General features: G+C 53.5%; 11 protein-coding genes across 15 annotated transcripts; 7 read left to right on the forward strand and 4 right to left on the reverse strand.

Moving 5' to 3' along the window:
- The first annotated feature begins 20 nt into the window (after positions 1-20).
- Positions 21-1,201, forward strand: PV07_08483 (uncharacterized protein). The gene is made up of 4 exons (XM_016395651.1): positions 21-250; positions 443-525; positions 644-909; positions 1,031-1,201. Exons 1-4 carry the CDS (start codon positions 172-174, stop codon positions 1,053-1,055), a joined length of 453 nt encoding a protein of 150 aa, XP_016245507.1. The 5' UTR covers positions 21-171; the 3' UTR covers positions 1,056-1,201.
- Positions 878-2,607, reverse strand: PV07_08484 (uroporphyrinogen decarboxylase). Of its 4 annotated transcripts, XM_016395652.1 has the most exons (4): positions 2,569-2,607; positions 2,441-2,495; positions 2,311-2,352; positions 878-2,133 (listed from the first exon to the last, which is right to left on the reverse strand). In XM_016395652.1, exons 2-4 carry the CDS (start codon positions 2,493-2,495, stop codon positions 1,139-1,141), a joined length of 1,092 nt encoding a protein of 363 aa, XP_016245508.1. In that variant the 5' UTR covers positions 2,569-2,607; the 3' UTR covers positions 878-1,138. The 4 variants fall into 4 exon arrangements, with proteins under 4 accessions (XP_016245508.1, XP_016245511.1, XP_016245509.1 ...); XM_016395655.1 differs by having other exon boundaries at positions 878-2,352; XM_016395653.1 differs by having other exon boundaries at positions 2,311-2,495.
- Positions 2,608-2,801: 194 nt separating this feature from the next.
- On the reverse strand, positions 2,802-4,795 carry PV07_08485. 2 transcript variants are annotated; one of them, XM_016395657.1, is made up of 4 exons: positions 4,359-4,795; positions 4,196-4,291; positions 3,417-4,145; positions 2,802-3,365 (listed from the first exon to the last, which is right to left on the reverse strand). In XM_016395657.1, the coding sequence occupies exons 3-4, from the start codon at positions 4,139-4,141 to the stop codon at positions 2,852-2,854; spliced, it is 1,239 nt and encodes a 412-aa protein (XP_016245513.1). In that variant the 5' UTR covers positions 4,142-4,145; positions 4,196-4,291; positions 4,359-4,795; the 3' UTR covers positions 2,802-2,851. The 2 variants fall into 2 exon arrangements, with proteins under 2 accessions (XP_016245513.1, XP_016245512.1); XM_016395656.1 differs by having other exon boundaries at positions 4,196-4,795.
- Positions 4,796-4,962: 167 nt separating this feature from the next.
- Positions 4,963-6,852, forward strand: PV07_08486 (60S acidic ribosomal protein P0). The gene is made up of 5 exons (XM_016395658.1): positions 4,963-5,115; positions 5,166-5,328; positions 5,388-6,065; positions 6,118-6,320; positions 6,518-6,852. Exons 1-4 carry the CDS (start codon positions 5,035-5,037, stop codon positions 6,138-6,140), a joined length of 945 nt encoding a protein of 314 aa, XP_016245514.1. The 5' UTR covers positions 4,963-5,034; the 3' UTR covers positions 6,141-6,320; positions 6,518-6,852.
- PV07_08487 (uncharacterized protein) lies at positions 6,434-7,758 on the reverse strand. Its single transcript, XM_016395659.1, has one exon. The coding sequence runs from the start codon at positions 7,684-7,686 to the stop codon at positions 6,868-6,870; it is 819 nt and encodes a 272-aa protein (XP_016245515.1). The 5' UTR covers positions 7,687-7,758; the 3' UTR covers positions 6,434-6,867.
- A 155-nt stretch (positions 7,759-7,913) lies between these two features.
- PV07_08488 (uncharacterized protein) lies at positions 7,914-10,977 on the forward strand. The gene is made up of 2 exons (XM_016395660.1): positions 7,914-8,037; positions 8,391-10,977. The coding sequence occupies exon 2, from the start codon at positions 8,576-8,578 to the stop codon at positions 10,664-10,666; it is 2,091 nt and encodes a 696-aa protein (XP_016245516.1). The 5' UTR covers positions 7,914-8,037; positions 8,391-8,575; the 3' UTR covers positions 10,667-10,977.
- A 982-nt stretch (positions 10,978-11,959) lies between these two features.
- On the forward strand, positions 11,960-17,150 carry PV07_08489 (uncharacterized protein). The gene is made up of 6 exons (XM_016395661.1): positions 11,960-12,817; positions 12,874-12,904; positions 12,965-13,519; positions 13,577-15,973; positions 16,025-16,120; positions 16,170-17,150. The coding sequence occupies exons 1-6, from the start codon at positions 12,731-12,733 to the stop codon at positions 16,658-16,660; spliced, it is 3,657 nt and encodes a 1,218-aa protein (XP_016245517.1). The 5' UTR covers positions 11,960-12,730; the 3' UTR covers positions 16,661-17,150.
- Positions 17,151-17,651: 501 nt separating this feature from the next.
- On the forward strand, positions 17,652-18,131 carry PV07_08490 (uncharacterized protein; the record flags this gene model as incomplete). Its single annotated transcript, XM_016395662.1, has 1 exon — positions 17,652-18,131. The coding sequence occupies one exon, from the start codon at positions 17,652-17,654 to the stop codon at positions 18,129-18,131; it is 480 nt and encodes a 159-aa protein (XP_016245518.1).
- A 1,049-nt stretch (positions 18,132-19,180) lies between these two features.
- PV07_08491 (uncharacterized protein) lies at positions 19,181-24,382 on the forward strand. The gene has a single exon (XM_016395663.1). It carries the CDS (start codon positions 19,383-19,385, stop codon positions 23,940-23,942), a length of 4,560 nt encoding a protein of 1,519 aa, XP_016245519.1. The 5' UTR covers positions 19,181-19,382; the 3' UTR covers positions 23,943-24,382.
- Positions 24,383-24,386: 4 nt separating this feature from the next.
- PV07_08492 (uncharacterized protein) lies at positions 24,387-25,645 on the reverse strand. Its single transcript, XM_016395664.1, has one exon. The coding sequence runs from the start codon at positions 24,894-24,896 to the stop codon at positions 24,486-24,488; it is 411 nt and encodes a 136-aa protein (XP_016245520.1). The 5' UTR covers positions 24,897-25,645; the 3' UTR covers positions 24,387-24,485.
- A 287-nt stretch (positions 25,646-25,932) lies between these two features.
- On the forward strand, positions 25,933-26,561 carry PV07_08493 (uncharacterized protein). Its single transcript, XM_016395665.1, has one exon. The coding sequence runs from the start codon at positions 26,198-26,200 to the stop codon at positions 26,501-26,503; it is 306 nt and encodes a 101-aa protein (XP_016245521.1). The 5' UTR covers positions 25,933-26,197; the 3' UTR covers positions 26,504-26,561.
- The last annotated feature ends 71 nt before the right edge of the window (positions 26,562-26,632 follow it).

Raw genomic sequence — 26,632 nt, forward strand, 5'->3', positions numbered from 1 at the left:
CTCTCGCTCACATCTCTTTCCCCGTCTCGGATCAAGCTGGGTATATGTAGAGAACTGTATGATCTACTGCTTATAACCGTGTCCCCTTCCCTGTCCCCCCTTTCACACACACACACCACGCCGAATCTCCCCACCGAGGGTTTTGCCCCAAACGGACCCGGCGCGACGACCATGTCAGAAACAGACCCCGGCTTCCTCGCCGCCGTGGAAGAGGCTCGACAGGGCTTTGCGGAAGGGGGCGTCCCGATAGGTACGTACATGGTGCAATGTGCCCCAGTGGGATTACTATGCTTCACCCCTCGTGGGTGATGGATTGCTGGTTGCGACCCCCAACGTTCGTGACGGAGAGAGGGGGGGGGGAGCAAGAATGTGTATCTCTCTGCGGGAAGAAGCGCAGCAAAAAAAAGAGAGTTGACGAAGACCTGACGGCGAACATGATTAGGGGCCTGCCTCGTCTCCAAGGACGGCAAGATCCTCGGTCGCGGACACAACATGCGCGTGCAGAAGGGGAGCGCCACGTTGCATGTAAGTTGTCACTCTGCCTCACTTCTCACTTTCTCTCCCCCTCCCCGTCTCGGGCCTTCTCGCTTCGATATTGTTTCCGTGCTGAACAACGCCCCCCTCCCCCCTCCCGTCTCTGTAGGGCGAAATCTCCGCGCTGGAAAACTCTGGCCGTCTTCCGGCTTCCGCCTACGCGGGCGCCACGATGTACACGACCCTGTCGCCCTGCGACATGTGCACGGGCGCCTGCATCCTCTACAAGATCGCGCGGGTGGTCGTGGGCGAGAACCGGACCTTCGTGGGCGGCGAGGACTACCTTCGGGCGCGGGGGGTCGAGGTCGTGGTGCTGGAGAACAGCGAGTGTATGGAGCTGATGGCGAGGTTTATCACGGAGAAGCCTAATGTTTGGTACGTCGTCTCTTTTTTATTTTTGGGTCAACCGGCATTGCTTCGACCTAGCATCTCGTCTTTTGGTTTGTGGTTGGTGTCTCATACTGAATTGAAGCCTTACTGAAACCTTGCTACGTAGGAATGAGGATATCGGCGAGCAATGAGACACAGCGAACCTCTCCTCGACCGTCCGTGTGCCCCCTTGGACCGTAAGCGGCGGCGTCTATCCTGTTTTCCCTCGCAGAGATCATGCAGTACACCGGTGGATCTCCTCAAAGAAGAACTTCAAATCATCAGGATTGACGCCCGGCGTCACGCCGTGGCCCAGATTGACGATCCATCGTTCCTTGCCTCCCCCAAAGCCCTCAACCATGTTCTCGACTACTTTCGTGATGGCTTCGCGGCTCCCGTAGAGCACGCCCGGGTCGGCGTTGCCCTGCAGGGTGACTCTGCCTCTCGCAATCTTGACTGCCTCCTGGGGATCGTGCAGCCAGTCCAGGCCCACCACATCGTACCCCAGCTCGCACAGGTCGTCGAGAGCGTACCACGCGCCCTTTGCAAAGACAACCATGGGGACCACGTCCTCGCCCATCTCCCGTAGCCGCTTGGGTAGGTTCTCCGCAATGTAGCCTAAGGACGGCAGACAGATCTCCTTGAACGACGCGGGCGACAGTTCCCCCGCCCAGGAGTCGAAGACCTGCACAATCTGCGCCCCAGCGGCCACCTGCAGGGCGAGGTACTCGACGCAGATGGCGGCCATCTTGCGCAGGAGCACCTTGCTCTCTTCGGGGTACCTGTAAACCCAAGTCTTGGCCTCCCGGAACAGCTTCGTCCCGCCGCCTTCAACCATGTAGCAGAGCAGCGTCCAGGGCGCGCCGCAGAAGCCAAACAGCGGCACGCGGCCGGCCAGCTTCTCCCGCGTCAGCGCGATGGCCTTGTACACGTAGTCCAGCTCCTTCTTGACGTCGACCTCGCGCTTCACAATCTCCTGGTACTGCGCGTCCGACGGGCTGCGTAACGGGTGCGGGAACTTGGGCCCCACGCCGTCCACCATCAGCACCTCCATGCCCATGGCCTGCGGGATGACCAGGATGTCCGAGAAGATGATGGCCGCGTCGATGAGCCCGTCGTACCGCTCGATAGGTTGTAGCGTCAGCGTGGACGCGATCTCGGGCGACCGGCAGCACTCGAAGAAGTCGTGCTTGCCCTTGGCCTGGTGGTACTCGGGGAGATAGCGGCCGGCTGTATTGTATCCATGGCGTAGAGCGGAATGTCAGCAGGAAGCTGGGAGAAGGAGAAAAGACGGCGACTAGAGATAAAAAGAGATTTCAAATCGAGGCAGAGGGGGACATGGGCCATGGGCATGGGCACTGACAGCTGCCACAGCAGCAGCAACAGCACCAACAGCGTCCTCCGTACCTTGTCGCATCACCCATATTGGTGGCCTGTCAACTTTCTCGCCTGCACATCTGTTTTAGCGGTCGGGGTTTTGTTCGGGTTGTTCTCCTGCACACGTCTTGACGCCATGTGTGACTCGGTCTCAACGCACCTCGCGCGGCTCGTAGGAGTCGGTCATTCTTCAGAGGCGGCCAATTCTTCGTCATCTTTTGAATATCGTCAGAATAAATTGTCCTCAGAGATTGCAGATTGCTCCGTGCTGGGGGGGGGGAGACCTACAGTTATTACCTCGTGGTTGAGCTTCGGAAAAAGGTCACGACGGCTGCTCAATGATGATGCGGAGAGGGGCGATGACTTTTTTCCTTCTCCAATCGCGCCGAGGTTTTGCCAGCCTTGCAGGTACATAGCAGACCCAGAGTTTCCCCTCGCAGCAAGGCTGAGGCTGCGTCTGCGCAAGGAGCATCGAGTTCTTGGTAACTTATTGGTCCATCATATTGTGGTTGCAGTCTCAAATATCTTCGAGAGAGGAGTCATAATTGATTGCTATATGAGACAACCTCGATCACGACATCCCTTCTACCTCTGCTGGACCACCTTCTCCAGCATCTTCGTCCTCAGCCTCCGCCCCGGCCTGGCCCCTTTTCTTCCGGAGATTTTCCAGGCCGTACAGCATCTCTCCCGCAGCGCTGTATGCCCCTTTGTCCTTGGCCCGACCTTCTGACGGCAGCGTACCGCTGGCGCAGTCCAGGGCCGAAGCATTTAGAAGCATGGCGAGGCTGGAAGTCTCCCATCGCAGGTCCGCTTCGGGCGAGCCCTCCACTGGGTTGCTCGAGTGGGTTTCGTCGGCGGGCAGGTTGGAGAAGAGTTCGAATGTCTCAAATGCATCCGCTGCTGGCGCCGCCTCAGGTCTCAAGGCCTGGACGGAACCAAGTTCATGCGCCGTGTCAAGACTCACAACAATTCCCCACAGCGCTGGGCCGACCGCCACATCCAACACGTTTCCCCCCAGCGTCAAGGTTTGGTGATGCCTCAAGCGACCTTCTTGCGTAATGCTGTAGCTCAGGAGCATCGGGAGTCTAGAAAAACATTCAGCCGCAGCTTGAAAAGTCCGGGGTGTCATCACCTACCCTTCAAGGGCAACCAGGAGGAAATGGGGAGGTTGGCGCGAACGTGGTGAGTTGCCTGACACGGTGTAATGGACAGGCCAAATATTGGACACTGCCAAGGTTTCTAGGGAACGTCCACCGCCTTGCAAGTCTAGACAGTTGACTAAGTCTTTCCCGACATCGCCTTGAAAGAGTTCCTGATCCAGCAATGTCCCAGTCTGCCACTGGTAGACCCTCACAGAAGGTTCGCCGCTTCCTGTTACAAGGATTTCCGGATTCCAGGGAACGATACACAACTTGCTCACGAATTCACGATGGCCAAAGCAATAGTTCTGGATGATATGAGCTTGTGATATTCCCCGAGACACGCGAATGTGCTCGTCCCGGTCCGCTGTCAGAATGTATTGGCGACGCTTGAGCCCGGATTGGACTTCAGTGATGGCGACATCAGTCAGGAGGGACACATGGCCAAGCAACAACTTGCATTCAAATTGAGGGCCATCCTTCTTGGGTTGGGCCGCCTTCTGTAGGCGCTGTTGCCTTAGGGCTTCCAAGTTGCCCTTTGTATGCACCGTCAGCTCTGACGCAGAGGGAGAGTTGGTCGCCTGTTGCTGGTCCTGAAGCTTTTGCGGTGTCCACCCGGCGGTGGGGTGTAAGGGTAACAAATAGACATCGCCAAATTTGTCGCCTAGGAGAAGACTCTTCTCGTCCGGTGTTAGGACTATTGCGCATATGCGCTTGGGCATTGACCTCATGAAACTAAGCACCACAGCCAGCTCACCCACTCAGGCAGAACTTACCTGCGACTCTTCAACTTCAAAACCCCTCCCGCCAGTACATCGAACACAAGGACTGACTTGTCCTCTGCAGTAACGCAGATGGCCGTCTTTCCGTCACTGGCAGCGATGATATGAGAGACGTTCGGCAGTGTGGTGTCTTCCACCTTGGGCTTCCGTCGCTCACCCTTTTTTCTCTCCGAGATGATTTCAATCGAGTCTTCTGACTCCTGATGGGAGGGTTCCCCACGATCTCCTTCCCCCAATTTTCGCCTCTTTGAGGGTCGAGCATCCTCGCCGTTGGGGTTGGCCCCCTCATACTCTTCGTCCTCGCCATCAGAAGGCAGCCAACGGCTCATTAATGATCCGTCTTTCAAGTCGAGCGAATTTATGACTGGTCCTGAAGCTGCCAGCAGGAATGGTTGTTGACCGTCCACCGGCTGAACGCAGCATAGCTTTTGAAATGGGTAAGGGACCATTTAGATATTTGATTGCTGCTTTTCAGCCGTCTCTTCCAACGGTGGACGGGGCTGGTTTGAGTATTTGCAGGAATATTCCCTGTATAGAGTCCTAACACGACTGGAATATCTTTCTGGAGACTTGGAGCAAAGTAGACCAAGACAGAATCAATCAATTCCAGGCGGGAACGAGAACTGCTTCAACACCCGATGAATTTTGGCAGTGCGGTTACCGATGAAATGATTCGCCGTTGATGCCAAGGCTAGTTCACGTGACCGAGATCGCACTCACAAAAATAATCCCAAGGACCGTCCGAAAAGTTGCACCTCGACCGCCAACACAACCACCTCATCATAATCCCATCAGTTGCCCTTAAATATCCTAACTTCATCCCATAAGAAGTCATGGGGGGCAAATCCGGCACCAAAGCTGTCTACTTCGACAAGCTCAAGGGCTTGCTCGAGGAGTACAAGTCCATCTTTATCGCAAGTCCTCCTGAAAACACCAATCGGCCAGCCAATTAACAAGTCCACAGGTCAGTGTCGACAATGTCTCGTCGCAACAGATGCACGAAATCCGCCACAACCTGCGCGGCGAAGCCGTGGTTTTGATGGGCAAGAACACCATGGTCCGACGAGCTCTCAAGGGTTTCATCGCCGACAGCCCGGAGTACGAACGTTTGCTGCCTCATGTTAAGGGTGCGCTCCGAGTTTCAAGGCGAAAAGAGAAAGGAACATATTGATCTGACCTTTGGCAGGAAACGTTGGATTCATCTTCACTAATGGTGACCTGAAGACCATTCGTGACAAGATCCTGTCGAACCGTGTCGCAGCTCCTGCCCGTGCTGGTGCCGTTGCTCCCGGAGATGTGTACGTTCCAGCTGGAAACACTGGCATGGAACCCGGCAAGACATCTTTCTTCCAGGCCCTCGGTGTTCCCACCAAGATTGCTCGTGGTACCATTGAAATCACGACTGATCTCAAGCTGGTCGAGGCCGGCGCAAAAGTCGGTGCCTCAGAAGCCACCCTGCTCAACATGTTGAACATTTCCCCTTTCACCTACGGCATGAAAGTGCAACAGGTGTATGAGGAAGGACAAACCTTCTCGCCGGATGTGTTGGACATTGAGGAGAGTCAACTGCTGAAGTCACTTACATCGGCGATCACCACCATCACCACCATTTCCTTGGCCGCCAACTACCCGACTCTTCCTTCGGTCATCCACAGCTTGATCAATGGCTACAAGAAAGCCATCGCTGTTGCCATTGAGATTGACTACGAGTGGGAGGCAATTCATGAGCTCAAGGATCGCATCGCCAACCCTGACGCATACGCTGCTGCTGCGCCGGCGGCTGCGGCCGTTACCGAGGAGGCTGCACCGGCGGCGGCCAAGGAAGAAGAAAAGGAAGAGGAGAAGGAAGAGTCTGACGACGAGGGTAAGCACTGCCCTGCCACAAAGATCAAACAGTCTAAGCTAACACGTACCAGGCTTCGGTGGTCTGTTCGACTAAGCACCTCGAAAGTTGGCGGGTTTTAGCGCGAGCACATGCAAATGAAATGCTTGAGGCGGCCACAGCTAGAGCAATAGACGTGCAACATAGGTGCAATAGCATGATTGCCACACAATACCGATCAGAACTTTTCGCACCTGATAAGCTGGACCATGACTTCTCTGCTACGAGTATCCTTGGGTAAGCGGTGTTCCTTTCCTCCTCACACCTCAAATTCAACTATGTGATGAACCATTTTTAACCCCGAGAACTTGTTTGCTCCATGAAGAACAAAATCATGCAACAACACTCTAATTTTTTACTGACCCCACTCCTTCTACCATTGCTTTGCCTTTGCCTTTTGCTGTTGGAGGGAAAATACTGATGTTTGGTTTAAGGCTTGGTACCCACTCAAAAAATACGGACACCGCGTTCAGCCTCGTGCCCATTGCCAGCACACCTAGCATCAATACCGCGCCCAATGGTCCAAAGTCTGTCTCGAAGCTCGGTAGTGTTCTCGTGTCTATGTCGAGTCTTGAGGTTGTCTCGCCCTTTGCCTCTCTGTCCCTCCATCTGTTCCATCTCTCTCACATTCCATTGTCTTGATCAGAAACTCGCTCGCTAGATCCCTTAAAAACATCCCAAAACGTGGCCAACAAATTAGTCGCGACTCAGTGGAGCGCGCGTGGCGCAATGACAAATGCTAGGCGGCGAATTGCTTTGGTTTTCTTTGCTCTTGAACCACCACCTACTTTTCTTCTTGATGCTCCACATCCTTTACCTCTGATCCATCGCTGCTTTGCTCCCCGACCATTGGACGGGAGTTTTCTTGAACTGCAGTTTCCCATGTTGCTTTGTAGCGGAGCCAGAGCCGATCCACGGATTCCCCAAAGATATCACTCCAAAACCTGTGCTCCTGATACCTCCCCCTCCGCATGGTTTCGTTCATCCGACTTACAGTACCAGGCCCTCGTAATTCCTCCAGCCACTCTAGAAACCACGCGGTCTTTTGGTAACCCTCATCCCATCTCTGCCCTCTGTTCTCAGGCGACTTGCTCCAATGCGGCGGCGAGAGTCCAGCCTTTAATCGAACAAAATCTGCAATGCCCTCGATGAGCCCACCTGGCGCAGTACCTTGGCAATTGCCCTGGAAGCAGTGAACCATTTCATGCGTGATCACCCCAGCTATCTCGTGGCGGAGCCCTGCTGAGTTGTGTGACAATACGCCGTGCACGTAGTCGAGGGACAGATGGATCTCTTTGTGGAGGTCATCCAGTGGCAATCCAGTGGTGTACGCGACTCCACCCATGGCGCGTAGGACCACCGTGACCGATCTGACTCTGGGGATGTCGCTCAAGCCGTAAGGTCTGTACAAGATCGTGACGACATGTTCAATGGCTCGCGTCAAATATAGGCCTCCATCCAGGGAACTACAAGCCACCTGGGCAGCCGGGTGACCAATGTCGTCGAGGTGAAGTCGCAGGACGGGCTTGTGATGTAGCTGGGGAGGGATGACAGGAGCGGCCGCGTCGTCCGGGGGAGGCGTAGTCAATGGCAGGTGTGCCATGTTTCGATTGAGAGATGGAGCTCGACAAATGGAGACCGAGGGAAGAAGTAGTCAATGGTTCGTGTGTTGGAGGTGGCCAGAGGTTGGCGTTCCAAAGGGAGGCTGAGGCTGGTGAGGCGGGTGGCGGGTTCTGATTGGCTCTCCGCGCCAAGGCCAGCCCGCTCCAACTTCCCGCTCCGAGTCGCTGGAGCCAAAACATCAACACGAACCACGACGTCGTCGCCCTTCTTCTCCTTCGACCATCCTCTGCCAGCAACCTTTTCCCTCAACCTTTGGAACCTACGTCGACATCCATGAACAGCCCGACCTTCTATCGCAGATCCCCTCGCCTCCCGACGACACCCTGATCAGGTATGAGTGAAATTTTTCTCATATAATGGCCCGGTTTCCCCCCTGTCGATTTCGTGAAGACTTCCCCCCACAGACATACACCCATACTCAAGAGATCACACTTGTTGCTGTATGCTGTTCAATTGAAATCGCCTCTACTGCACTGCTTCATTGCTCTACCCTGTTTACCGCTTTACATCACTCTTCTCCCTTTCCCATCAACCCTCTATCTTCCAAGCCCGTCCAAGAATACCATTGAGTATCTCGCGATTGAGACAAGATGGCCTTCTTCCGTGACCGCTTGTTTTGGCGTATGCCCTTGTTGTTCTTAAATGGCTGTGTTGTGCTTCATTTGCTAACTTGCTTTTGTACAGTCAAGGCCAGTACCACCAGAAAATTCAACCACACATCGCAAACTGTCGACTCTGCCAAGGCCAGCACCGCCAGAGGATTGAAACAGACAGCCAAAAAGGTCGACTCTGCAGTCAAAAAGGTCGACACTGTCATCCCTGCTATTGGAAAAGCCGTCTATTTTGCCATTGCACGCGCCAGAGCCAAGATGCTCGGCAAGACCTATGCTGATGTGCTCAACCTCTTGCATTACGAATTCACCCTTCCAGAGACTGAGGAGAGCTGGAAAAAGCGCCAGCATCTTCTCGCCCAGCTCTCGGACATCTTCGAGAAACGCAAGGATAACAGCACCATCCCAACCGACTTTGTCCAGAAAGTCAAAGCCATCCTACCTCACATTGTCACCACAGCCGGTTCTGAGCGCACCACTCTGTCTGCTCAAGCCTGCCGAGCTCTCAAAAACATTGCAAAACACTTTCAGACTCAAATTCAGTCACAACTCGATCTTCTCCTTCCAGGCCTCATTGCCATTTGCGGCTCGACCAAGACGGTCAATCAGAAAAACGCCAATGACGCCATCATCATCATCTGTGAACATGCCGGGTACAGCCCCCGGCTCTTCTACCATGTCTGCGCTGCCTTCAAAGACAACCGCATCCCTCCCCGCACTTATGCGCCCGAGTGGCTGCGCATCCTCATCGACACCTACCGCTCTCAGATGGACCGCGAAAAGGACAGTCCTGCTTGTGAAAAGGCCATTTTCCAAGGTCTCACAGATGGACAAGTCAAAGTTCGTGAGAATACCCGTGCCGCCTTCTGGAGATTCTACTCATATGACCCGCGAGCTGCCCGCGCCATCTTGGATAACCTCAACACTCATGCTCAAAAGGCTTTGAAAGCCGATCCACACAACCCCGACAGGCCCTCGCTTGCTACTGCTGCTTCGCAACTCAACGCAGCTAACGCACCTGCCAGACCAAAGTCAGCACTTGCCTCCATCAAAGCTCAGAACAAAGAGCGCATGGCTCAAAGTCAAGAGTCGTCCCAACAACGTGGCTTGACTCCCGAACCCATGAAATCAGACGACTTCAAAATCTTTGGCAGCATGGATGACGCAGAAAAGAAACCCACCCTTCTCTCAGCACCAGTCAGGAGACGCATCGTTGCCACTCCAATGCCTTCGGCCAGCAGTGCCCAACGCCCTGAGTCTCGTGGCCGTGCTGTAACATCGGCATCCTCCGTCGCAAAAGACAACACCGCAAACACAGTACCAGAGACCGTGCCCAAATCCAGTTATGAGACGGTCACCAAATCCAGTTATGAGACGATCAAATCTGATGGCAAAGAAAATGCCATGGTGATTCGTCCTCGCAAGAAACGATCTCCAAAGAGATCACCTCGTCGTTCGCCCGAACACGATCGCCTTGCCTCCGAGAAAAAGACGCTCATGATGGCGATGGAGGCACTTCGACGGTCCAGCCTCGACGCTCTCGGCTACCGCAGGCTCCGGAAGCTGATTGAAGAAAACCCCGGTGCTTTGATCATCAGATACGCACAGTATAGAGAACTCTTTGAACTACTCATCAACAACATGGTGTCGCTGGATATGATTACCGAATCCCGAGAAAAGCGCGCCAACATCAACCATCCCGCCTATAACACACACACGATTCTCATCACCTTGGTACATCTCTTCCAACAATATCCACTGTGGCCAGAACCCCAGCCTGGAATGACGCTGTCGGCCCTCCTCATTGCGCGATGCAACCACAGCTCGTCATATGCATCCGTGCTTTCGGCCATTGACGACGGTGCGTTTCTCCTGTGCAGCCACACGGGTCCTACCCTCCTCCCTACGATCGATGCCGTCCTCGACACGCTTGAACAGATCGAGTATATCCTTACCACGAATGACCCTATTGTTACCCCCAAGTCAACGGACACTCTTTTGCACAACAGCCTCCAAAGCCTGGCGTCGGATTTTGGCCCCGAAAAGCCGAGCTTTGCAAACAGGCTCCCTATTGTCATGGACTTTGGCCTGAAGATCCTTAACGCTCTCCTCATCCGCGTTGTCTCCCGCAACGAGAATCTCTACGAGATCCAAGAGGACCGCCTTGCCGCCTTTGCTGAACACCTCCTCGCCACCTACACATCCATCATCAAAAGAGCGGTCATGAACTTTTGCATCAACCTTCATGCCGTTATCAAACCCGAACCCAGGTTCTACAAGTACTTCAAGAAGGAGTCAGACAAGAACTTGATTCATTATTATGTCGACGTTGCTGGATCACCCTATTGAGTGGGTCGTCTGACGTATTGTTATCACCATTATTTGTTAGTATGGAGGCTGGTGTCGAATCCACTGCTGGAGTTCAAGGAGTCAGGAGGTTTCGGGTTGTGGTTTTCAGCAAAGTGCTTTTGTATTATTATTATTATCGTTATTCACATCATGAAGGTCAGTCTCGACGACGTCTTACGAGCAGTGTGCTGGCATTGGAAAGAACCCCAGAGGACATGTCCACGGGCTTTTGATAAGTGGCGTTTCTGGATACTTGTGGGATCAGGCAGGGCAATGGATAGAGAGCAGATGAATCCAAATTGTTTTCCAAATTGCTTCTTCGCCTTTCAGCCAGTGTCCTTTTGATGGCCCCCATGCTCATCATCCATCAGCACCTATTACGTACCCAGGTAGTAGTCGGGGAGGGGTGAGGCAAGACGCATCAGACCAGGCTGAGGTGGCCCAAGCTGGAGTTCAGGGGCTGTGCCAAGTGAAACATAGACTTCTGCACGCGGCCTGGAGTAATCTGCCATGGTGGTGATACGCAACCTGAAGACTCCTACTAGAATCGGACCCATCAGTGCCAGAAGACGTAAGCCAGAGACGGCGGGAGATATTGGCAGGAATGTGCTGGTTATTATTGCACAGATGAGGTATCCACGCTGGAGGGCGACCATGGGCACTTTCATGTACTTCTGAGTATCAGCACCGACTGACTGACTGATGACCAGGTCACTGCCAGTCCAGCTCGATTGAGGCCAGCACTACCTATTAGTATTAATACGAGGTAATACGGAGTACATGCTGTTCACCTCTGGCGTGGTGATGGCGGGTGGACAGTGTGATTGCGCACTGCATCTCGCGTCCATCCTCCCCAAACCCCCTGAGATGGACGCTTCACTAGATTTTCTGACTGTGTTGACGCTACGCCCACTAGTCATTTCGCCATCGCAGGACGACTGCTAAAAATGCCCCGGTGGTGCGAGTCGATCCAAGCGATCAAATGCGATCAAGCGGGACTAGCAATGCGACAAGAGTTTAGGTGCAGCAAAGCCACTGGAGCGACTGGCCACTTGGGTGCACTCACTCGCGCGATTGCGCGTGTAGGTCCTTTTAGCGGGGCACTTGGGCGTGCGTCGCCCACTAGCTCGCCCATCTTTAACTAAACGGGGCGCCCTGGAGTCTCCTGAACGGTGCACCTGGCGCACCACCCAGCCCGCCAACGTCTGTCTGTCGCGGGCACACCCTGGGTACCCTGGGCACCCTGCACACACTTTGCTTGAGCACACCCAATAGTCCACCTGGACCCTGAGAGGCCAGTTCCGTCTGCGTAGGTGAGCCTGGTGAGCCTTTCGTCGCCGTCTGAACTCTGCGCGAACTCCCCCAGAGCAAGCAAGATCTTCCACACCACGCCTCTCGTTTCCCACAGCCCGCCACCCTCCATTGACAGCAACGGTCATCTCTTCCATGCCTTCCTGTTCTTCATCATCACCTGCGTATCATCTTTGCTGCGAGCAATCGCCCCGTCATGATCCTTCGTTGACCGTTTGACTTGACACCCCCCGTCACCAGAGGCTGCTGTCTGCGCAACCACACCCCGGTCTCTCACTCTCCTCAACCCAGCCTTCGCTGCACGAGCTGAACCACCCACGATCCTTACAACTTGTTTACCTTGATTCTCTCCGCTTGCTCTTGTACGACATACAGAGATAGCCTACTCGAAGCATCTTCTCTTCCTTGCCCTTCAAACTCCCAACCACTTTCTTTGGCTTATTGCCCACCAAGGGGATAAAACCACCATACACCGACCCTCCGCCGCCGCGGGTCGAGCATCGATAGTCCCTCCAAATTGTCCGAGCTGCAGGTCAGCACACGACCTTGCCTATCCATCAGAAGAATTAGAATAATTTCGCCAGCCGCACAATGTACAGGACTTGAAGGTGTTTGAGCTTTGTTTGCAGCGGGAAAAAAGTGGGATTATTAATGCTATAAAATCATCTTGTCCCTCTGAAACGGCGATCTCATGTGGACATAAATCCACCATATGTCGACAATCTACAGCACATACCGATAACAGAGGACATAATGGCCACCGCGATGGAATCCCCTGTGGCTTTCCCTGACTCCCCCATGGAGCCAGATGAGGCGTACCCCTGCAAAGGCTGTGGAAAGGTGAGAACGCTCCATCTCTGTTCCCCGGACAAACAGCTGACGAGAGAACCAAACAGATACTCGAGGAAGGCAAAGCATTCGAGCTCGGTAACATGCCCCCGTCCTGACGGATTTTGTTGGAACACACTGATAGCTAACACCGCCAAGCTGGTAACAGATGGCACATTGACTGCTTTGCGTGCAATACCTGCGGCACCCTCCTCGATTCCGACGCAAATCTGCTTCTTCTGGGCGATGGATCTCTGATATGCAACAACTGCACCTACAGTTGTAGCAATTGCGGAAACAAGATTGAGGATCTGGCAATTCTGACCGGAGATCAAGCATTCTGCGCCAATTGCTTCAAGTGCAGGAACTGCAAGAGGAAGATTGAAAATCTACGCTATGCCAGGACGTCGCAGGGCATATTCTGCATGGACTGCCACGAGGCTCTAATGGCCAGGAGACGCAAGAAGACGGCCAAGAACACCGCGCAGCGCTCCAAAATGTCAAACAATGTCCAGCTTGACAAGTCTTTGCCCGCGATTCCGCCCCCAGAAGCCAGGAAGACCGCCTACATCCCGGAAAGCCAGTCGTCCCCCTTTCCCGAGGTCTATGCAGAGCCCCCTATAGCGGGTGTACCTTCTGTGAGTAAGACTGTCAGCGAATTGCAAGCAGACTCGGACTCGAGGCCATCTACATCGGATCAAAACCATCCGCGCGGTAAGCGACTCATCTCGAAGCCTTCCTGCTCGCATGCTGATCCTAGTCTATTTCTAGATATGCTCACCTTACCTTCGACAACATTCCGCAACAATCGACATTCTATGATGTCGCAACGATCAGATTTATCGGGAGGCGGAGGTGGTGAAGAATTTCTGATACCGCTTGCCTTTGACCCTACCCCACAACCTGCGACACAGTCGCCCAGCATCTCTAGTCAAACATTACAAAGAACAGTGGAGGAGAAGCCCACCGATTATTTTACGAGCAAATCCGCAGCGCCAATTGCCCAGCCACAAATCTCTAAATCGAATACCTCAAGTCCCCATATCGCCTACCAAGAGAAAGGCCGCCTCCCTTCGAGAGAGGCTGTGGAGCAAACCCGCAAAGGAGGAAATCTGAGCAGATCGGGTTCTGCCACCGCATCACCCTACATCCCGGTGGAGCAGCCGAAGAGATCGGAAGGTTCCCCACGGTTGTCGCAGATTGTACACCCCAACGAGGCGCAACACAATGAAAGATTCAAACTGCAAGAAGCACCGAAATCCAAGAAGTTCTCCACCTCGACGCCCGGATCGCGCTCAGAGGGTTCAACTCCTAAAGCCGACGTCTCTGCTGATCCCATGGAGCAACTTACCGCCAAACCTTTGACGGTCCCGGATATTGGGTCACCATCAGATCGCGACTACTCGACACCCATGTTGTCGAACGATTCGAGTCCGGCATTTAGTGGGTCGCACGGTTCTCCCAAGGCGGCACCGTTACCCGCGACCTCGATCTTGCAAAATCTGCCTAAGCGAGGCGATTCTTTGGACAGTGCAAAGCGAACTCAAACGATACCTCGTAAAGAATTGGGCGCTGCGGCGAATATTGGTCCTCCATCAGGTGGCAGCATCAATAGTGGCTCATCCACCCCGAAACCTGCACCCGATCTCGCCAAAGCAAATGGTGGGAAGGTCATTTCTGGCCCAATAGGTTCACCGAACTCAAGGGCTATCTTCGATGCCGCCGATGATTCTCTGATTCAAGATCTTCACAATGCCGGCAAGTCAGGCAACGAATCTTTTGTCGACCCCCGGATACCACCACTACCCCCTTTCGATCACTCAAGGTCGCGAAACGAATCCTTCAGCACTCTTCAGTCTGAGAATCAGCGATCTGGAGATAGCTTCAAGTCTCCGGGTCTACCTAGGTATTCGGCAGGCGGGGAGTTCACTATGGACGAGGATATGGCCCGGATAATGGGCGGTGAGGAACCCAGCGCGCATGAATCATTCCTTAGGAGGGTTTCGAACTCTGTTCGCCATGGTCGCAGCTACAGTGATAAAACCGGTCGGCTTTCGAAAGACCGCTGGCCCCGATCACCGGCTATGCCCATCTCGTCAATCGGTCAAGAAATCAGCAGTCCCAGCACTGCTTCTCCTGAAAATCGCGATGAACTCGCCTGGTTCAAGAATGAGCTTCGACGTGAGCGGCAGAAAACCATTGAGCGGGAAAAGAGGATAACCGAACTGGAAATGCAGCTCGATTCGGCCGCAAATATCAAACAAGTGAATGTCGAACTCAAGGAGAAGAGATCGACGATAGTGGTACTCGATACGCAAAAAGAGATCGTCATAAGAGAGTTGGAGGTTCTTACGGAACATTTGGCGGCTGCGAAGCACAGCGGCGAGCGATTCGACCTTGGCAGATTGAGCAATGTTGTATTGCGTGATTTTGCAGAGGCGTTGGAAAAGCTGAAGGACTCGTTCGCACCTCAGATCGAGGCTTCGATCCAGAAACGAAATGATCTGGTCGACGAGATAGCGAATCTCACTCAAATGAAAGATAAGAGCTTCATGGAGTTTGAGCAGCTATCGTCAAAGAATGCCCAACTGGCGGAGCTCAACAATCAACTGGTGCACCAGATCCAAGGTCTATACAAGGCCAACTCTGGCACACAAGCTGATCAGCCAAAGTCGGCCATGAACGGACTCGGGATTTATTCTCACCACAAAGAGAAGTCGAACGTCTCTTTTGACTCGAGGGAAATACGCAACATGTCCACCGACCTGACCAACATTGATTCAACAAGTACTTTACAAGGTGAAGCAGAACCAGTGACCGTCCTTCAGGGTCCTCAAATGGTGAACATCCGCAAAGGCCAACCAAGGAAATTTGACTGGAGAAAAGGACAGAAGGTCGCCAAAGGCGTCACGAAGGGTCTGAAAGGAGCCTTTTCCTCCACTCAACAGAACTACAGCCGAGACCTACAGTTTGCGGAAACAGGGGCCTATGGATCGACGACTGGGCCTGGCCAAGAATATTCGAGTCTGCCGCGAACTAACCCAGAACCTGTCAAGCAAAGTGGCTTTGGCTTCTTCAGCACGCAGAAAGTCGCGCCTAAGTCCAATGGGCTATATGCTACGCAAGCCAATGCGAGCACACCGTCTTTACTGGCTGAGGCTGGCGCACGTAAGGAGCCTCGCTTTGATGTAAGTATGCTTCCGCTGACGTTGAAAACAGAATTGTTTGGCTCTGAGCTCGAACAGCGGGCTGAATATGAGAAGAGCACAGTTCCTGCCATTGTGAGGAGGTGTGTCGAAGAAGTCGAGTCACGTGGTGAGTACTGTCGACATGCTAGTGATCTGGCACCGCTGACCGCCATCAGGCATGGATGTCGAAGGCATCTACCGAAAATCCGGAGGTAACTCTCAGGTGCAGCAAGTGAAAGACTGGTTCGAGAACCCCTCGAAGGAGTTTGATCTTTCCGATCCCGATCTCGACATCCACGCTGTCACCTCTGGACTGAAACAGTATTTCCGTCGGCTACCCACCCCACTCATCACCTTCGATGTCTACGACAAACTCCTTGACACTACGACAATTGAGGACAAAACGGCCAGAATCGACGCTATGCAACGAGCGTTGGAGGATCTGCCCAGGGTCCACCTCGAGACCTTGGAGTTTTTGATTCGACACCTTGCCCGGGTGGTCCAACAGGAGAAAGAGAATCTCATGACCAGCATGAACATCGCCGTGGTGTTTGCGCCAACCATCATGAGACCGGAGAGTCTGAACCGGGAGCTCAGTGACACGAAGATGAAGAATGAGGCGGTGATGTGGATGGTGGAAAACAGTGCAAAGTTATTTGAAAAGTGATGGGGGAAACGAGTTGAGCTGCTATATTTCAGGGCATTGAATAGGGATATCTTTGGATCGGGCTGAGTTCAGGGGCGCAAAGAGCAAGGCCGGCTCTTGCGGCAAATCATGACCACGATACTCTGTGTGTTCTTCATCCATTTCAGCCTGGCGTTCATACGGAAATGGGATCGGATCTTTGTGAGGGCCAGGTGGATGACGGTCAAGGTCCATCAGTGTCTGTCTAGAATGGGAAGATGTTTGTTTGGCTGGGCCTTTTGAGATTGCTGTATCTATCCATTTTTTCCCGAAATGGGTGCAGCGAGACACTGTCGAGTTATGGAAGAGATAGGAAAGAGACCAGGGGATACCAGCCCTTGCAAGATAGAAGTGTGCGGGTGATCTATGAGACTGATTGGATTGTGGTGATTGACCGATTCATCTTCCAGTTGTCCCTTGTCCCTCTTGCGAAGTTCACCACTGGTGTCCCTCCATGGTTGCAGAGAAGCCCCCTTTTCATCCCCATCAAACCATGGATCAAACCTGACGTCTCAACTGGCGCAGCCAGATCGCTCCACTTTTGGGTATTCACTGTACGGCTAGAGCAGCGCTATTCCAGTATTGCCAATCAGAGCGCTCCCAGTTCCGACGTGGTTAGTCCGTACTATCCCTTAATAGGACTAGATCAGGTATTGGCATATCAAGCCTTGAGGCATTTGAGGCACGAGTACGGAGTACCTCGTAGACCTCCGCGAGGGCCATGTACGAGTCGATCGATCAACAAACATCAGACACATTCATTCAACCTATTCTTTGTCTCTGACTCCAAAAATGGCAAGCACAATTCACTCAACTCGTCCTTTGTCTCTGCCAACAACAAAAGCGTCAAGAACGTTCCGCTCGATCACTCTATCGTTTCTCTACCTACAACAAAGGTGTCGACGGCGTCTATATTGCAGCTCAGACTAATCGGAGGTCATCCATATCTCTTTATTTTGCGGGATAAATCGAAATGTCTGGTGTCACAGAGAGACATTCGCCCAGGAGGGCTGTCCTACTCGATGGCTTAAAATCGCCTCAAGAAGCAGCCCGCCTGGATAGACTCCATCAACCACAATCTCGTGCTCCAGAACTTACAACATACCTTAGCCCCCAACGCCCTTCTCTGATTCCATACGTTGATGCCCGGCTGGAAACGTTAGACGAGGACCGAAAACAGTATTCAAAGTCGGGAGAACCGGAAGTTGACTATATCAGGAACGTAACCGATCTAACGAACCTCACTAATAAGAACGGCGCTAAGAACATGGTGATTCGTCACTTTCAAATATGTGTTTTCAAAGGTCCCACGGAGTCAAGAAGACTCGGAGGTCTCGGTATGGCGTCTGGAGGTTTCCCCATGCGCAGAGAACATATTCCCGACTCATTTGATCCGGACATCAAGCTTAGACTGAGCCAGTCGAAGCCGGATATCCTCTATGGCTACAACTAGGAAGCCTTCACATCGAGCCAGTAAACACAATTGTTTAAGATGATGGATATCGATTATACTGCCAATAGCCAAAATCTCATCTATCCATTTCTTTGGATCGAATTCAAGGGCGACGCGCCTGGCTCCACCACCGGTAGCCTCTGGGCTGCGACAAACCAATGTCTTGGAGGCGCGGCCGCCTGTATCAATATGATCGAAAGCTCAACAGACACATCGATGGGCTCGATGTCGGAACTGTTCAGCCCGTGGACACCACCGTCTTCAGCATCGCCATGAACGGGAGCGAAGCCCGCCTCTTTGTCTCGTGGAAAGAAGGCGATGGGAAATATTACACTCAGCAAATCGATGGACTCTTGGTTTATAGGCCTGAACACTACCTCCTGCTCCGCAGGTTTGTCCGTAATGTCATTGAATGGGGGAAAGACAATCGGCTGGCACGGATCGGGGCCGTTCTTGACGCCGTTCTGGAAGGACCTCGGAAGAGAACACACGATGCCATCACCGATGCGTCTGAAGCTGAAGACGCTATCAAGCACAATCACCAATGCCAGAAGCGTTCACCCAGACGGTGGAAGCATGGAAATGGTGCTAGAGCGGGCGTCGACATTTCCCAGTTTCACGAGGACCCAGGAGAGATCTATATGGACGGCGTTTTGTGGGAGGGTAGGACAGGCACCGTTGGGCTGGATCCCGTCCGTCCTTTCTGCTAGAAATGTAGAAAAGCGCCATGTACCAAGCAATATTAGATAGTAGGGGAGAGGTAGGGAATGAATCTGAATTTATTCTTAAGTCAGCGTTGGTGCGGCCATCGCTCCTTTACGTACCTGATTGTATATGGCAAATATTAGGTGGGTGGGTGGTGTCTCGAAGAATAATAGGGGACCAGGCTAGGGGCAGCCATACCTAGAGGTACCCGGTAGGGGGCTGCCTGCAGCCTAGGAGGCTAACCGTAGGCTAACGGCCGCTGGGGCTTGGCCGCTCGACCCTCGTTTTAGCCTTTCGGCTAGTGGCTCTCCGTGCTCGCCAATGCCATGCGCAGTTCTATCGCCCTCATCTTCTGGTGCACGTCTCGACCATCTGGATGAGGACCTACACTTCGGCTGGAGTTCAAATCTCAAACCACGACAACTTGGGGCAGATCATGTCCTTTCGTCTGGACATTTGCAAGCAGCTATGAATGATCTATCTTCCCCGTTCGCACCATTCTCCACCGCCGGAAGATGATGTTGTTCACCTCACACTCTCCAAACCATGAATCAGCAACCACCTCAACCTCTCTACCCCGGGCCTCGACAGCCTGCGCCCGTTTCCAATGGCGACCATAACTTCTCTCAACCCAAACCTCCTACGAGGCAACCCGACCAGCAAGACAACAACCAGTCTCGCGCCGCGCGATTCGAAGATGAGAAGAGGCGCATCATCGACGCCTGCTTCAGCAAGCGAGATCCCGAGGGGATGCAACTCGAGTCATACATCACCCACGTCAGAGTGCTCGAAGATGCCTCATACCCATCCTCTCCTCCTCCTCCGGACTCTCCTCAACCCAACAAGAAGCACAGAGTCATCCTTGTTGCCGTCCGACGCTCCGGCAAGGTGAGAGTCCACAAGGCTCGCGAGAACCCGAACGGCTCCTTCTCCATCGGCAAGACGTGGAATCTCGACGAGTTGACCGCCATAATCTCCTACACGTCCCTCGTGCCGGCGAACCCCCAGCAGCAGATGGAGAAGCAGTGGGCATCCAATACTGGCTTCACCGTGTCTCTCGGCAAGCCCTATTTTTGGTCCGCCCCCACACCGAAAGAGAAGGATTTCTTTATTGCGAGTCTGATCAAGATATACCGAAAGTACACAGGAGGAAAGCTCCCAGACCTTATAGGCTTTGCTCCGCAGGAACTACAACAGATCACCGGTGTACCATCCGCCCAAAATACCCCTACTTCGAGGACCAATTTCTCTCCGATCGTCCCATCCCCAACTCCTCCACCTCCTCCAGCCCTGAGTCAAACTGCTGCCGTACCTCCTCTCAGTGCAAACCGACCACAATCTCCATATGTCACTCAGCCGCCTCCGAGCCGAGATGGGAGTCGGATGGAGCTGCCGGAACAAAACAGGGCTTTTGGCCGACAGGAATATCGTCCACCGACCAGAGACGCGGTGCGGCCACCTTCTCAGGCAGAAGAACGGCCTCTGGGCCTGCCTCCGAGACCGAACCGAGGCGCACCGGTGCAGGATAGCTCTCGCGTACAGGCTTACAGTGCTCCGATGAAGCGCGATGAAGCGCGCACGCCGTCGCTGTCCGACAGCCTCCAACCGGCTCCGCTCCGACCGTCCATCAGCCCCAAGGCCTCTCAATCGTCACTCCAGCGACCCGATCCCGCCCTTGAACCACCGCCTCTGAGGCCCAACGGTCTGAATGTCGCGAAAGTTGGCACGCAAGACTTTTCGGCAAAAAGAACGGGGCCTATGCAGGATCAAGACTCAAACAGGGATGGTGGTCGCAGTGAACCGTTAAGCAGCTCAAGGCCGAGCACGGCAACGAGCGATCGCAGGGCGCCGGAACCACCCCCTAGTCTTCCAGCACTTGACTTTGAACTCTTCCCCGAGCGGAAGAAGCCCACCTCTGCTATGGCTGATCTCAAACCCGAGCACCCACCTCCCTCGAGTCAGAGTAACAGTGCGTTCGTAACACCACTGGGGACGCCGACCGCGCACAAAGAAGAACAGTCCCAGCGGAAACCGGATTACTTTGTGGTTGAGAAGGCTGCGGCGGAGAACAAGCTGTCACAAGCAAACGACATTGTACCACCAAAGGCTGTGTACAACGAAGTAACTACAGCAGAGCCAGAAGCTATCAAGCCTACAAACGAGCCCGTGGATGTCGAGCCGTCCGAGCCGCTGCCCCTTCCAAAAGTTGAAGAGGAGCATCGCCCTGGCCTTGGTCCTATGATCAAGAAGAGATCCGGCAAGGATATCGCGAATCAATTCCGAAAAGCTGCTCTTGCCGCTGGCGCATTCCAACCCCGTCAAGGTGGTGCCGGTGCGCGGTTGAAGGCGATGCAGGAAAAACTCTCCAATGAGCCAGATGGCATCACCAGTGTTGTCCCGGCGCCATTGAAGAGAGGGATGAGCTCGGATGGCGCAAGGAGTGGGACCCCTGATCTAGCCACCACTGAAAACGAGAAAGACCTACCGACGCCGAAGTTTGCGCCTAGTGAACCCCCTCCCCGAGTTCAGATCGAGCGCACCGCGACCTCGGACAGCGTCGCCAGGCCGGAAACGCCTACGACGAAGCCCATCCCTGTCGAGCCCGAGGGACCACAGGGAGAAACAAGGGCGGAGTCCCCGGATAAGGGCCGGTCATCTTCGCCACAAAGAAAACGTCGACAAAGGCTGGAGGCGGAAGTTGAGAAGCACTGTACAGCTTTAGGGATCGATCCACGGGTCATCGAGGGCCGTGGAGCCGACTTGAACGAACTCCTGGCAGAATTTTCATGGGATGGGAGACTCGCAAATGACCAGCTTTTGGACAACTTCGAGACCGACATTCGAAGGGAGATTGGCCGTGCCCAAGCCAGCGGCTGGCTCGGCCATGTCGAACACCAAGAGACCAAGGTACAAGAGCTTGGAAAGGCATTCGAAAAGGCAATTGCCGAATGTGAAGAGCTTGATGGGCTGTTGACGCTCTATGCGCATGAGCTCGATACTCTGCACGAAGATATCGAATACATCGAGGCGCAAGGACAAGGATTGCAAGTACAGACTGCCAATCAGAAGTTGCTGCAGGCTGAATTGCAAAATCTCCTGAGGACGTTGACAATCCCCCCGTCCGATCTTCGCGCCTTGCGACTTGCACCAATCGACAACTTTGAAGGCGTTCAGGCAGTCGAGCGCGCATTGGCTTTGCTCTACAGGGCAATGCTGACGATCGATCCAGACTTGCGCCAGAACAAGCTCCGTCAAGCGGCTTCTGCAAACCGCACTGGGATGGGAACGAATGCTGAGGCCGACCTCACCAAGATGCGGGCGGTGCGCGAGAAGAAGGAGGAATACAAGGACGAGAGCATGATGTTCGTCAACCGCTTCAATCAGCACATGAAGGCCATGTTCCAGATGGCTGAACAGCGGACAAGTGAGGAAAATGCTAGTGTGAGCATTTCTTCCGGAGCCTCATCTTTCACGCCTAGCCTGCGGGCTTTCAATGCCTCGCGGCAAGAGCTTTGGGTCTACAATGCCATGATGCTTTTCGTACGAGAGGTCAATCAGTACGAATGGCAGACACTGATTGGCAGCTACGAGATCAATGTCAAGAGCATCTACCAGGAGCAGTTCCGAGAGTTCACCATGGGTCTTAGAAGGACCGTCAGACACCCCATGGGAGAGGAGCAAGAAATCCTTTTCACCCACCAAGACAAGGAGAAGGCCGAGGAGTCCAATCTTTCTACCGCAGCTCGCAAGCTGACGGTCAAACGTGGCAGGACGGTCAAGACGAGTGCTATGAGACATTCAATCAGCGAAAGACGAGATGGCAAGCCCGATGCCTGGGCCGTATTCGACGGGGTCCTTCAACAACAAGCCACGGCTATTTCGGAAGAACAGAATTTCATCGTCCATTTCTTCCATCTGAACTCGCAGTCGAATGAGGATTTTGCGGAGCTAGTACAAGGCCTGACTCCTGAACAGCGCAAGCTGCCCAACTTGCAGGCCAAACAAGCTTACGACCCGGATCGTAATTTGGCCAAGATCGTACAGAATACTACGGAAGGGATCTACTCCTTCTGGCCTTCAGACCTCCAAGCGTTGGTGGAATGGGTCTTCAAGATGGATCAATTGCAAGGTGTGGGCGTCCTAGTCTCGCTCGAACAGTGCCTGTCCAAGTATGAGGAAACAAACCAAGAATTCATTACTCGGACAGTAAGGACCCTTCACGAGAGGCTCGTCGGTCTTTTCCATAAATTTGTCGAAGAACAAGTCAAGGCGATAGAGGAAACCAAGGTGAAGGTCAAGAAGAGGAAAGGACTGATTTCTTTCATGAGGGTTTTCCCAGACTTCATGGCGGTGGTGGAAGAGATGATTCCCCAGGAATTTGCCCACCAGGAAGCTCTTGAAGTGCGCTTTATTGTGAACGACGCGTACACCAAACTTCTGAAAGCCATGTGGGAGTCTCTCAACTTCATCGCCAAAGACAATCCGGCGGCCAACTCTTCCAGCGGGACAACAACAGGGCACTCGAACGCACCCACGAGCGGCGACCCAGAAGATAAAGAGGTATTGAACTATCATATTCTCTTGATCGAGAACATGAACTACTTCGTCGAAGAAGTCAAAACGCACAACAACGTGGTTCTCGAAGAGTGGGTTGAGCGAGCGTCGCGCGATCAGTTATCCCATCTAGCACAGTACACGGACGCCGTGATCCGCCGGCCACTGGGCAAATGGCTCGATTTCCTGGAAAGCACCGAAGCCCTGATGAAGACGAACGAGGCGTCGTTGACGTCGATCGCGAGCAAACCCTCCCACTCGCGCAGCGCGGCAAAGAAGATCCTCGGCAGCTATGACGCGAAAGAGGTGCGCAAGGGCGTGGAGACGCTGAAGAAGAGGATCGAGAAGCACTTCACGGACGCGGACGATCTTCCCGCGGCCGGCTTGGAGAGGCCCGGCAAGAAGGATTTGATCACGAGGGTGTTTGACGAGTGTGCGGTCCGGTACGCCCACGCCCACGACCGGATGAGGATGGTCGTCGAGAGAGTATACGAGGGAACCTTGGAGATTGAGTGGAGGAAGGAGGATGTGCAGGGCATGTTCAAGAGATGAGGGGTCGGTGCTGGAGGGGAAAAAACAGAGTGCTGAAGAACCTGACGAGGAGTGCGAGTGATTGATTGATTGATGGGTGGGTGGATGGGTGGAATGGATGGATTTGGAGCAGCAACGGCCACTTCCCAGAAAGAAAGAAAAGGCAACAAAAACAGCCAGACTCTTCCCAGCCGGCTACCTCTCTTCACCCATGCCCTTTGCGTTCTCTAGCGGCAGCGACAGCGACGGCAGCAGCAGCATCTTGTGCAATGTTCGCGACGCGCGACAGGGATGAGAGCAATCTTCTTGGAATATCTATCTGTTACTACCTAAGTACCTACCACCTACCTATGGAGAAGAGGTATATGATTTGAGGATGTCGGCGTCCTGTGTACAAACAATGACCTTTCTGAAGCACACAAGTTTTGTCCTAGTTCGATTTGTCCATCCATCTATTCGTCCATCCATTATTCGTCCATCCATCTATTCGTCTACCTATCGAGCCGCTGGGGGTTTGTGGGCTTCCTAGCGAAAAGGAAAAGGATCATGCATGTCAATTTCAAATTATTTTGATGACGATGCTGACGATGATGGACAGCTGGCTAGCATTGCTTTGTCTATTGAATTTACCTTTTTTCTGACTGAAGAAACTGTACTTGGTATGCTTCCACCAAAGTCGAGAAACGTGCTCAAGTGGTGACATATTCGCTTTGAATACAAAGAAGATCTAGAATCCAGACAAGACCTCGAACTACGTTGACCAGTGCTTTCCACGGATGTGGTCTTTGTTTTGTGCGCTTCCCAGGCTGGGGCAGAGGCTTCGTTCGGATCCGGTTTGATTGCATCGCTCCCATGGAATGCATGTGCCATCGTCCAGAAGGGTTGGACCGACCACTTCCTGCAAAATAATGAGTAGTGCGCATTCGCCATAAGCTCCAGCACAATGACGCGGAGACATGGGGCGTCTTTGAACATGCATACTTGTGCCTGATCAAGGATCTGGGTCAGACGCCGCTTGCACAGGCAGCAAAATGATCACCGCCGCCAGGTCCTGTTCAGCAGGAAGATCGAGGCCCACGTCTCTGGTCTAACTCTTTCCAACAGAGGGAACTTGCCGGTAGCTGCCTCGATTGGGGAAATTATTTGACCTCGAAGGATGTGTGGTGTACGGGGCATGGAGTGACGAAAGATCCATTCAAATGCCCAAAGTTAAACTCGAGGACAATGGATTCTGGGACGTTGATTGTCGAGAACACACAAGACAAGCCTGGCAGGGGGGTTATTTGTCCTTCCCTCAGATTATTTTGCTGATGCTGACAATCCTGCGTTCACTTACAAGGCAGCAAGTCGACGAGGAAGGGGGCCATCTCGCATCTCGGTAGATGACAATTGGATCTTTCTCGGTCCATCAGTCGTATCATGAAGCCCTAAAAGGTGGTTACCTTGGTCGGGTTACTTCCATCCCATGCCAGCAGTAGCAGGACAGCGAGAGAGACATGTGCGCGGCAGATTGTCTCCCGTAGCTGAGCAGGTTGAAGGTTGTTTCCGTTCTCATCGTGGAACTGCAATTGTATGAGGTACTCGTGTGAGGTGTGAGGTATGAGGTGAGAAAAAGAGCCTTTGGGTTAGACTCCAATGCAGGGACTGCAATATCTTGCGGAGAGGCTCGTTGGTTCGACACTGGCACCGTAGAATCTGCCAACAGGCTCTCGCCGTCATTTGCCTGAGCCTAAGTTAGTAGGAACGCAAAGTGTGAGAAGGGGGAAGACTAGAATGGGAGCTGTACCAGGTCTGATAGAACAAAGGGTGGATGACACTTGGATGGAGACACCAGAAGCACAGAAGCTCCTCTTGGCTGCACAGCTGCGTCTGGTTAAGGGCCACCGGGGCCACCAGGGCCCTGCCGCCGTTTCGGATTGGCAAACCCCAAGTTCGTTAGGCACTTAGAGCGCCTGAGCGTCTGCGCCTCCCCCCTCCTCTTCCCCCCGAACCCATCCTCAGTTCCCACCACCAGCAACGGCCTCAAACTTTTTGCAAACCAAACCACCACCGCCGACCCGACGACCGGACGACCGCCCGACGACGACGTGGACTCAAACTGCCAAAAAGTCATGATGTGTTTGAATTCCTGAATTTGCCTTTTGTTCCCCAATGCGACTCCAGCTGGTTCTGGCAGTGCCCTCGAGAAATACAGAACGATACCCAACTTGCTCCCTGCGTCCTGTGACCCTTTCTCAGACCATCCGTGCCTGACCATCTGTTGTCTGTGCCCGCCTATGCTCCCGATTCCACGTTGTCGTTACTATTGCTTCTCCCAGAGAGACCGCGCTCGATGCACGGCTCGTCCTGTGCTCAATCGTCAATCCCACCGCTGTCGCTCCCTTCAATCGCCTCAACGTCTTCCGTGCAGTCCAACGCCATCCCTTCACCTCGCTGCTCCTACACTCCCGCCCCCAGCAGCCGCCGTTCCGATGCTCCCTACAAAGCCAGCCAAAACTAGTCTTGACTTTCTGGCTCCTTACGTTTGGATCGACCTCGCTGTTCGAGAGGGACGATTCCATCGGCGTTGGGATTGTCTCTAACGGCTCGCAATTGGGGTATTGGAGGTGCCGACCGATTGAACACTGGACATTGAACACTGGACATTGAACACTGGACATTGAACACTGGACATTGAACACTGGACATTGAACACTGGACATTGAACACTG

Source organism: Cladophialophora immunda (genome assembly GCF_000835495.1).
Source record: "Cladophialophora immunda strain CBS 83496 unplaced genomic scaffold supercont1.5, whole genome shotgun sequence".
NCBI lineage: Eukaryota > Fungi > Ascomycota > Eurotiomycetes > Chaetothyriales > Herpotrichiellaceae > Cladophialophora > Cladophialophora immunda.

What these genes read in the sequence shown, in the direction of transcription:
- PV07_08483 (XM_016395651.1), top strand. Translation starts at nt 172, where the DNA reads ATGTCAGAAACAGACCCCGGCTTCCTCGCCGCCGTGGAAGAGGCTCGA. An exon ending in AGGGGAGCGCCACGTTGCAT is followed by an intron (nt 526 to 643) that starts GTAAGTTGTCAC and finishes CCGTCTCTGTAG; the next exon opens with GGCGAAATCTCCGCGCTGGA. An exon ending in ACGGAGAAGCCTAATGTTTG is followed by an intron (nt 910 to 1,030) that starts GTACGTCGTCTC and finishes CTTGCTACGTAG; the next exon opens with GAATGAGGATATCGGCGAGC.
- PV07_08484 (XM_016395652.1), bottom strand. Translation starts at nt 2,495, where the DNA reads ATGACGAAGAATTGGCCGCCTCTGAAGAATGACCGACTCCTACGAGCC. An exon ending in ACTCCTACGAGCCGCGCGAG is followed by an intron (nt 2,353 to 2,440) that starts GTGCGTTGAGAC and finishes ACAGATGTGCAG; the next exon opens with GCGAGAAAGTTGACAGGCCA. An exon ending in AATATGGGTGATGCGACAAG is followed by an intron (nt 2,134 to 2,310) that starts GTACGGAGGACG and finishes GATACAATACAG; the next exon opens with CCGGCCGCTATCTCCCCGAG.
- PV07_08485 (XM_016395656.1), bottom strand. Translation starts at nt 4,650, where the DNA reads ATGGTCCCTTACCCATTTCAAAAGCTATGCTGCGTTCAGCCGGTGGAC. An exon ending in TTGAAGTTGAAGAGTCGCAG is followed by an intron (nt 4,146 to 4,195) that starts GTAAGTTCTGCC and finishes TAGTTTCATGAG; the next exon opens with GTCAATGCCCAAGCGCATAT. An exon ending in CTCCTGGTTGCCCTTGAAGG is followed by an intron (nt 3,366 to 3,416) that starts GTAGGTGATGAC and finishes ATGTTTTTCTAG; the next exon opens with ACTCCCGATGCTCCTGAGCT.
- PV07_08486 (XM_016395658.1), top strand. Translation starts at nt 5,035, where the DNA reads ATGGGGGGCAAATCCGGCACCAAAGCTGTCTACTTCGACAAGCTCAAG. An exon ending in AGTACAAGTCCATCTTTATC is followed by an intron (nt 5,116 to 5,165) that starts GCAAGTCCTCCT and finishes ACAAGTCCACAG; the next exon opens with GTCAGTGTCGACAATGTCTC. An exon ending in GGAAGAGTCTGACGACGAGG is followed by an intron (nt 6,066 to 6,117) that starts GTAAGCACTGCC and finishes AACACGTACCAG; the next exon opens with GCTTCGGTGGTCTGTTCGAC.
- PV07_08487 (XM_016395659.1), bottom strand. Translation starts at nt 7,686, where the DNA reads ATGGCACACCTGCCATTGACTACGCCTCCCCCGGACGACGCGGCCGCT.
- PV07_08488 (XM_016395660.1), top strand. Translation starts at nt 8,576, where the DNA reads ATGCTCGGCAAGACCTATGCTGATGTGCTCAACCTCTTGCATTACGAA.
- PV07_08489 (XM_016395661.1), top strand. Translation starts at nt 12,731, where the DNA reads ATGGCCACCGCGATGGAATCCCCTGTGGCTTTCCCTGACTCCCCCATG. An exon ending in ACTGGCTGAGGCTGGCGCAC is followed by an intron (nt 15,974 to 16,024) that starts GTAAGGAGCCTC and finishes CGTTGAAAACAG; the next exon opens with AATTGTTTGGCTCTGAGCTC. An exon ending in CGAAGAAGTCGAGTCACGTG is followed by an intron (nt 16,121 to 16,169) that starts GTGAGTACTGTC and finishes GACCGCCATCAG; the next exon opens with GCATGGATGTCGAAGGCATC.
- PV07_08491 (XM_016395663.1), top strand. Translation starts at nt 19,383, where the DNA reads ATGAATCAGCAACCACCTCAACCTCTCTACCCCGGGCCTCGACAGCCT.
- PV07_08492 (XM_016395664.1), bottom strand. Translation starts at nt 24,896, where the DNA reads ATGTTCAAAGACGCCCCATGTCTCCGCGTCATTGTGCTGGAGCTTATG.
- PV07_08493 (XM_016395665.1), top strand. Translation starts at nt 26,198, where the DNA reads ATGCTCCCGATTCCACGTTGTCGTTACTATTGCTTCTCCCAGAGAGAC.